At 39.3% G+C, this 10,041-nt stretch overlaps 1 protein-coding gene across 1 annotated transcript; it reads right to left on the bottom strand.

Moving 5' to 3' along the window:
- Positions 1-1,453: 1,453 nt before the first annotated feature.
- Positions 1,454-5,157, bottom strand: LOC131218429 (UDP-glycosyltransferase 83A1-like). Its single transcript, XM_058213004.1, has 2 exons — positions 4,650-5,157; positions 1,454-2,660 (listed from the first exon to the last, which is right to left on the bottom strand). Exons 1-2 carry the CDS (start codon positions 5,137-5,139, stop codon positions 1,759-1,761), a joined length of 1,392 nt encoding a protein of 463 aa, XP_058068987.1. The 5' UTR covers positions 5,140-5,157; the 3' UTR covers positions 1,454-1,758.
- Positions 5,158-10,041: the final 4,884 nt, after the last annotated feature.

Genomic DNA, 10,041 nt, shown 5'->3' with positions numbered 1-10,041 from the left:
GTGAAGTTTCTACAATTCTTCATGATCCTGAATTATAATGTTTTATTAGTTGAATATTTTTTATTAGATGAAAGACAAAAAGAAAATTGTTGCTGATTTTCTTTTTTTATTTATGATGTTAAGCTTATATGTATTTATGTGTGGATGAATGTAATATGGATAAGATTGTTTGTGTTTAGATGGATGTAGTTTATGTTTGGATGAATGTAGTTTATGTTTCGATGGATTTACGTAGTTTGGATTTAGATGGATGTAGTTTATGTTTGGATAGATGTAGTTTATGTTTGGATGGATTTACGTAAGAATACAATGTTGTAACAGGTGTATATCAGGACGAATACAATATTGTAACAGGTGTATATTGTTTGTGTTTGGATGGATGTAGTTTATGTTTGGATGGATTTACGTAGTTTGGGTTTAGATGGATGTGAATGTGAATATGATGAAAAATATTATATAATAGCTGTATATTAGGAAGAATTGCAACAGGTGTAACGGGTGTATATTTAAATATGAGACGGTCGAAGACCATCCTTTTCAGGGTCATAAGAGACGGTTCATAACAGTCCTTTTTAAGGACGGTCCATGATCGTCCTTTTAAGGCTTCATAAGAGACAGTTCATAGCAGTCCTTTTGAAAGACGGTCCATGACCGTCCTTTTTAGGTTCATAAGAGACGGTTCATAGAAGTCCTTTTGAAGGACGGTCCATGACCGTCGTTTTATGGTTCATCAGAGATTGCCTAAGTATTTTTTTACTGACGGTCATGGACCGTCCTTTTCACGGACGGTCTAGGACTGTCCTTTTAAGCTTCATGAGAGACGTCTACTGTCTACCTTTAGAGACGGTCCATGACCATCCTTCTTTAGAGATGGTTTATGGCCATCCTAATACGACGCTGCAAAATATGACGGCCCTTGCGACGGTCTAAGATCGTCCTTTATGGTCTTTTGAGACGGATTTCAACTATCCTTTTTTCGATGTTTTGGCATAGTGGGAGAAGCTACTTTAGCAACTCAACCTACTATGTTGGGTTGTCCACGCCGAATTCGCGAGATTCCATCAAATCGATGGTCGAAAATCCATTTTATTTTTGTTTTTACTATTTATAGTAAGTTTTAGTTTGATTATAACTCTTCATCCTTCAAGCTTTAGAAGTTTAGTCCAATATGAAAAATTCTTAGAAAAATTAAGAGTATAAAGGGTTGTAAATTTGCTTTTATCATGAATCAATTAATTTTTGAATTTTTTGAATTTATTTCTATTTTCTTATTTTTCCTCCTGTATTCGAGGCATCTCGGTGAGGAGTCTAGAAAAGCTCCTGGATTCGGAGTAGTTATCCCCTTGTGGAAAAGGGTGATCGACCTCATCATGTCTATCACTGCATCAATAGTATCTTTTCCACGATTAGAACATCTAATATCCTCTTGTGAAGTATAGCCGAAAACAACAAAAAAGGACAAGAAGGTAAGGATATTCATAGTAGCAAGACAATGATAGAATGGATGTTGCATATATGTGCAAAATCCAAGATATTCATCAGGTGGGCCATTGTAAATATGCAGGGGCGTGAAAATATAAAGCAGATTCATGCATTAGGTCAATGATAGAATTGGATGTTGGATATATATGGAAAATCCAGGACATTCATCAGGTGGGCCATTGCAAATATGTAGGGGCCTGAAAATAAACATATAGCCAGACTTATGAGTTATCTATGGCACGTGTGCTGTAAGTCACCTCTTCATAAGTCTTCATGCTAATAAACCCATCCCTTCTCTAACTTCATTGCTTCAATGAAACTGTTGAAATTCTTCAAAGACGATCCTCCTTCGCCGACCTGCTTTCTAGCCATTTCCTTGAGCTCCGATGATCTTGCTCTTATACCATCATCACCAAGCAATTCATCCAGTTTTCCCTTTATCTCTTCTCTTGGTATGATCCCGTTTCCATCTGGTATGAATCCTAAGCCAACCTTCCAAACATCTGAAATGTATGCCTTGTTAAGGAATTGGTCAGTAAAGTAAGGCCAGCAGAGGAAAGGAACTCCATTGCTCAACCCCTCCATGGTCGAGTTCCAACCACAGTGGCTCAAGAAGCAGCCAATTGAAGGGTGGGCCAACACCTTTTGTTGAGGTGACCAGCCTACAATCAGACTGCGGTCTACCACTCTTTCTTTGAAACCATCTGGGTAGGCGTCCGATGATCCATCCATGAGGTCCGGTCGCACTACCCACAGGAATGGATGGCCAGAAAGTTCGAGCCCAAGTGCTAGCTCTTGGAACTGACATTGGTCGAAGACAGTGAAGCTGCCGAAGGCCACATAAATAACTGAACAGGCGGGTTGTTTATCAAGCCAGCTCAGGCAAGTGGAGTCCTCCCGCCAAAAGTTCCCTTCGAGCCGTCCAAGTCGTCTTCCTGCCAGAAGCGGGCCAATTGGCAGGATGTTTGGAACCAATTCAAATGCAGATTGTTCAATCTCATGGAATGAGTTGCAAAGAAGCCAGTCAGCAGATTCGAGAGCTCGGTTGATATGGTTTGCATATCGGAAGAGGGACTGCTGCACGTTGTTGTCATTGATGCAGAGCCAAGATAAGTGTTCGGTGTTCATCATGGGCATTGTCGGAGAGAGCTTGATCATCTGATGTTTGGATGGATAACCTGCAAAAGATGTCCAGTCACTAATATCATTCGTTAATTAGGGATTCTAATGTGATTATTAGATGGTCTTTTACTATGAAATGCAACATAAAATTTCGTTCTTGGAAACTAGCCCAATGCCTCTAGTGGACCAGAAATCAGGGACATCAGGGCCAGCAATACGTTTGAATGATTGGACAATATGTGATGTAGAGCGCGTCACGGACACTTTCATGTACAAGATGGACCCAAGAAAGCCCAATCGGAGGCATAAGTGATTAGGACTGTGAGAACCTTAAAATTGGCATATCTTGCAAACTAGAATGAATTATTTGACGTACCATATATGAATTTGGAACCAACCCTGCTATGCCAGGTTGCTCACACCGGATTTGCGAGATTCCATCAAACCGATGGTTGAAAATCCTTTTTAATTTTATTTTTACTATTTATACTAAGTTTTAATTCGATTATAACACTTGATCCTTTGAACTTCAGGAGTTGTGCCCAACATGAAAAGGGCTAAGAAATTTTAGGAGAATATCGTGTTTAAGCCAAATAGGGAACTTACTAATTTTGGCCAAAATCCATGAAGTCCAATAAGAATCATGGCCAGTTTACTATTTATAGTAAGTCATGTTTTTTGAGAGTTAGAGGTGGAGTTTGATTTTGAAACTTTTTCTTAGATTCAAGATTACTATTTAAAGGGTTGTAATTTTATTTTTTATCATTAATTAATCAAATTTTGAATTTATGAGAATTTATTTCTCTTTTCCTATTTTTTTCTCATGGATTGGAGGATATCTGCAAGGAGTCCAGAGATGCTCCATGGATTCTGAGTAATTATCCCATTGACGAAGACAGTGATTGACCTCATCACGTCCATCCCTATTCTGCAAATGGTTCGCATTCACAGGGAGCAAATTCATTTGGTAGATGGTCAGGATTGTTCTTTGAAAGTTATTTTTTGGTTTGAGTATCCTCACCAGCTGCATCAAGCAAACTGAGCTAGTCAGCAAACTCAATAGTCTCATCGTGTTTCCACCGAGTTAGACATCCATGACTTTCTACTCAACTTAAAGTCTCATTGAACTGAGTCAACTCAATCAATTTTCGAGTTTAGAACTATTGTTGGATTATGCACGCTTCGCTTTATGAATTTTGTTAGCCAGTCTCAAGATTTGAAGTAGGAATTCTGATAATAGCCTCTCAACAATTGAGTGAGTCTAATGCCTCATGAAATCAACTTTTACATCCCACAACATGTGTTCTTTAAAACTCAATACCGAATTAAAAAGATATAAGTAATCAATATAAAATCCACAGCATCTATATATGAAGAATGCTCCAGTGCTTTCAGAGCACTAAGTTATAGTGACCCTAATTGCAATTAGTTGCATTGGGACACTTGGACATCCAATCCATGGATCTGGACGGTTCACTAGATCCAACGCATATTTCATGTCAACTATGCAACCATCACACTAATCTGACAATATGAACCATTTGATCAATGGTCATTAAAATGGACGGTCTAGTCATTTACACAAAAATATATCTAATCAAGTGTGATCCATCTATATATCCGTTAGAGACCACCATGGATTGCTTATGACTCTACGAAGAATCACACCATTGTAAGACAACGGAAGCCATCTCATCCATCAATTGGAAAATGGATGGCAATAGAAAATAAGATATACCCATGGATGGATTGGATCATCGGATTAGCGCGGTCCTTGTGTAATTGCCTTAGAAATGTGTTCTAGACTTAATAGAAAGTAGAACTGCCTACTAGAACTGATGAAACAGGAGCACTATAACATTATGCTCTGAGAGCACAGGAGCATTTGTCTCCATGGAACATTTGATTCCGCGTGCTTGATTCTTTTAAAGCATGCTGGCAGTGAATTTTACATCAGGTTGACCAGAAATCCAACATAATCGAGTTGAGTCAGCTGAGTTATGAGTTGACTCGCTGAGCTCGGAAAATTGAAACTGTGGTCTTACCATTGGCATCAATGATACTGTCCTCGATCAGCTTTGGAATGTTAAAGATCTGAGCCAAGAGGCCCACTGATGCGGGCCAAAGAGCGGCTCCTCGGATCCCCATCTTTCTTCCTACTTCCAAAGCCCATGCCATGCTCGCATCCGCAATGACGCATGTGATGTTGCCATCGTTGGACTTGTCAATCCTCCCTATCAGCTCTTCTAAGGCAGAGGGCATGAAGCTTAAAGCACTGTCACACAACTTGCCTACTTCGTTCCGGTCTTCACCTGGTGCTAGCCCGTCTGGTATTGCAACCAGGCGTATCCGCTCATTATCACCACCCGTCTTTTGCAGTGAGGCCACCATTCGGGAATGATTGAACTCGGTGTTCACGAACGTGATCATGAACCCATGGTCGAGCAGGCAGTGAGAGAGTTCCATGAGGGGTATGACATGGCCTTGAGCTGGGTACGGTATGACCAGTGCATGAGGTAGCGTTCCCATGGCCATTACCTCTTCACACGTTTGTGTGTGTAATGCTCGCGAGTGCATTTTACTTGTGTTCTCCCAAAGCTACTTATATCGAGGTTTTGGTTTGACTTCCTGGAGCGCGGATTAGGTACTACCCCCGGCTGGTCGGATCTCGGACAGGCGGAGGCTCCGAGGGCCGCTGAGGGGCCACCATGATGTATGAACTTTATCTACACAGTCTATTCATTTTTTTCATATTATTTTAGTATATTATTCCAAAACTAGCGAAGATCCAAGTCTCAAATGGAACACGAGGTGGGGATTAAATTCCTACGGTTGAAAATTTCTTAGGGACAACAAAAGTTTTGGATCAAGATGATATTTGTTTTCTCACTTCATCCATGTGTATATGACCATATCAAGGGGTTGGATGGAAAATAAATGACAAAGTGGGCCTAAGAAGGATTCAACGGTGGGCGTCCATAGCACTGCTGCTTACAATCGCGTGGTCCACTTGAGCCTCAGATCTGCCTTATTTTTGGTTCGGTATTCTATAGTGATATGAAAATAGAGATGAACGGTGTAGATAAGATTCATACATCACGGTGGACCTTCAGTAACCTTCATAGCCTCCGCCAGTCCCGAGCTCCGAACAGGCGGTTAATGTCATGGATTTGTCGTGATAGGTCTTGCGGTGTGTACGATCCAATGGCAGCTCTCTTGTCCTCTCTGCCTTGTTACGTCATTTTTCATTGTTCTCCCTGCCTTGATACATGACCTTCATAGCCTCCGCCAGTCCCGAGCTCCGAACAGGCGGCTAATGTCATGGATTTGCTGTGATAGGTCTTGCGGTGTGTACGATCCAATGGCAGCTCTCTTGTCCTCCCTGCCTTGTTACGTCATTTTTCATTGTCCTCCCTGCCTTGATATGTCATTTTCGTTCGTTGTTAATCAATGGATGCATTGGGAGACGAAGATGCCACGGAGTTGTACCAAATTGAAATATTTAATAGGAGAAAAGACAATTGTATAATTTTCGTTTTGCTTACGAGGTCTTTTAATTATTTATTTTTTTATATAACGGTTGATTTCCTAACCACCGACGCTCCATTGGCTTTGGATCCTCTGCTCCGTGGAAACAGTGAGCAGCTGATTCCAGCTTTATTATCGGTCCTTGTCGACGTTAGTATACTGCTACATCATTAAATTTTTTTAATATTTAAAAAAAATTACGGTACAGACATAGTCCAACGAACATTAGGGGCCTGTTTGTTTTTCAAGGAAGTGGGAAAAACCCGGGTAAATTGTAATAATTATTTCCCTCCTTAGTTGCCGTACATTTCCCCGTGACTGATTTGACGACATGAGCCAGAGAATGAATCAGATCCAATACTCAAGTGGACCCACCACAGAAAATAGTGGAAAGAGTCACGCCTACCATCAAAAACTTTTAAGGGTTACAAAAGTTTTCGATCAAGCTGATATTTGTGTTTTCCCTTCTTTAATGTCTGTGTTAACTCATGAACAGGTTGGATCTCAAATATAAATCAGGTGGACCTTAGGAAGGTTTCAATGGTGGACCTCACTCTCCTCACTGTTTTCTGTGGTGGGGTCCACTCCAACTTTGGATCTGCCTCTTTCTTTTGATCATGCCGCAAAATAATCTCTCCAAATGGATGGACGGTGTGGATACAACACATACATCATGGTGGGCTCCACAAAACTTAGTGATGTCACTTTAGTAGGGAGTCTAGCTAATCAACATGTCGGTAGCTAATCCGCCTCTAATTTATTTGTTTATTTTTCTGAAATTTAATAAGGATATGTCATCTCATGGTAATTTTATAAGATAAAAAAGTATTTACAAAACATGCCTGATTAGCAAGGATATTAGCTGCGACTCCGGATGAGTAATGTTCGTAGGATCCTCACCAAGGGCAAAGCAGATACAACTCTCAGGTGAACCACACTACAAGAAATAATACTCATTGAATACCGACCATTGAAAACTCCATCGTCCACTGTAATGTTTATTTGTCATCCAATCTATTGTTGATAAGGTCACACAACTTGGATGAAGGAAAAACACAAACATCAACTTGATCCAAAACCATTTGTGGCCCACAAAAAGGTTTTAATAATCAATGAATCTAATTTCTTGTAGTATGGTCAACTAGATATTTGGATAGGCTTTGCTTTTTGTCCTACTCTGTAAAATGAGCTCAAAAAATGGATAGATGGCATAGATATTCAATGTATATAATTAGATGAGTCTCATTCACGTTGGGGGATTCAAAGTTGTTGGGTTCTTTCTTTTACACTTGGATCACATGGCACAGTAACATAGCACCGATATTGGTACTGTGCTACTAAACATAAAAACCTTTATGGGCTTCACATGATTAGGGTTGGACAAGCGACGACTCTTATATAACTGAATTGAGTCGGGTCAGCCCTAACTCGGTTCGAATCAACTCGATGCCCACCTCTAACCGTGATGGTTTTTTTTTTTTTTTTTTGTTTTTTTTTTTTTTATCCACACTGTTTATCCGTTTTGCCCCCTTACATCAGGGCATGAGATAAAAATAGATATATCGATATGAGACTTAATAGACAATGGTTATAATGGTTATTACATAAACATCGCAGTGGGCCCCGAAAAAATAAGAGTCACGTGTGTGTGTGTGTGTGTGTGTGTGTGTGTGTGTGTGTGTGTGTGTGTGTGTGTGTGTGTGTGTGTGTGTGTATATAGGAAAACACTCACCTGCGAACTAGTTCGTACGTACTACATACGAACTTTTTTGAGAACCCATCATAAGTGATGTGGATCCAAAATCTGAACCGTTCATGTGAAGCAGAACCTTGTAAAACCCTCCAGGACTAAGTTTTACTTTGATCTAAAACTTTGATGGGCCACGAAAAATGAAAATAGTTTCCTCCCTTGATTTGCATTTCTCTTTGCTATGGCCCACCAGAATTTTAGATCAGGGTGAAATTTTGTCACATGGGGTTTCATGGGATTCCGCATCACATGGACCATTCAGATTAGACACCCATGACACGTGTGCAAAGGTGCGCACGTGTGTAGGTGCGCAGAGGAGCATGACTCTCTCTCTCTCTCTCTCTCTCTCTCTCTCTCTCTATATATATATATATATATATATATATATATATATATAAAAAAAACTCTCTTTACAATTGGAGAAGTATGAGGGATTGAATTTTTATTGAGGACCCACCATGATGTATATGCAAAATTCATTCTGACAATTAGATGTGTAATCATTTAGGCCCGATTCTAAAAAAATTAGGTTAAGGCGATATTCATGTGAGCCATACTAAAGAAAATATTTGGAAGAGAGACATCCACCCTTGAAACTGAAAGGAGCCACCATGATGATTATATAAAATAGACACATTAGTTTATCTAATGGAATCCCATCATTTTGTCTAATGAAACCCTATCACTTTGTCAAATGAACTCGTCACTTTATTTATTGAAACCCATCATTTTATTTGATAAGCCGCCACTTTATCTAGCGAAATCATGTCACTTTGCGCGATAACATCGTTACTTCGTTTAGTGGAACCAAGTCACTTTATTCGAAAACTCATCATTTTATTAAGCAAAACATTATAAATTTGTCTGGCAACCCCATCACTTTATCTAGTGGAACATCGTCACTTTGTCTAATGGAACCCACTACTTTGTCCAATAATCACGTCACTTTGTCTAGTAGAACCTTTTCACTTTGTCTACCACCCCTTTCACTTTATCTAGTGAAATCTTGCCACTTTTTCCAGCAATCCTGTCACTCTCTGTCTAGTATAGCCCTTCACTTGATATAGTACAACTTTGTCACTTTGTCCTACTATATAATCTCTTTGTCTAGTAGAACCTCATCAGTTTGTCCAGCAATCCAATTACTTTGTCTAGTGAACCTCATCACTTTGTCCAACAACCTCATCACTTTGTCTAGTGGAACCCAATCTCTGTCTTCCAGCCTCGTCATTCTGTTTAGTGGAACCATGTCACTTTGTCCGACAACTCATCATTTTTTTTGACAATCTGTAAATTTGTATAATGGAACCTTATTTGCTTTGTCTCGTTTAACCTTATTACTTTGTTTAGTGGAATCATGTTGTTTTGTCTGGCAACCTTGTCACTTTGTTTAGTATAACTTTTTCACTTCGTCTAATAACCCCATCACTTTGTCTAATAAAACTCGTCACAATGTTTAATAATTAAGAAAAAATTATCGGCAATGGATGGTCTATATTGTCGGTGGCCCCACATGATTTAAGGCCCATGTTAAATTGTGCCCCACATAATGTAGGGTCCACATCAAAGGTTTCCTTCACATAAATAGTGGTTGGAGCTCCAAATCATGGACATTATATTGCTAACTGGTATAATGTGCTAAGTAAACTTTGCGAGGAAGTAGATTACATCTTGTCCCCACATATTCCATATTCCCTCTGAGCAGTGGCTATGTTAGGTCCACTGTGATGTATGGGCTTTATCCATGCAGCCGATCCATTTTGTTTTCAAATCATTTTAGGGTTTTAGCCCAAAAATAGGTAGATTTGAAGCTCAAGTGGGCCACACTAGAAGTAGTGGTGAAAATGATACGCACTATTGAAACGTTCCCAAGAGCCACCATCATTTTTATTTGCCATCCAACCTATTCATAAGGTCATGTAGGCCTAGATGAAGGGGAAAATATTATCTTGATCTGAGACTAGTGTGACTCCTAATAATTTGAAAATAACGGATGGATAGTGTAGACTATCTGCACTCAAATAGGAATCCCCAAACGGAAACCATCTCTACTGTCATTAAAAGCAAACATTTCTATTAGATTCTTATTTTTTAATAATAATAATAATAATAATAATAATAATATTATTATTATTATTATTATTATTATTATTATTTGA

The sequence above is a fragment of the Magnolia sinica genome, chromosome 11 (assembly GCF_029962835.1).
Source record: "Magnolia sinica isolate HGM2019 chromosome 11, MsV1, whole genome shotgun sequence".
In the NCBI taxonomy this organism is placed as follows: domain Eukaryota; kingdom Viridiplantae; phylum Streptophyta; class Magnoliopsida; order Magnoliales; family Magnoliaceae; genus Magnolia; species Magnolia sinica.
The sequence above is the reverse complement of the archived record's forward strand: the minus strand, read 5'-3'. Positions and strand labels throughout refer to the sequence as shown.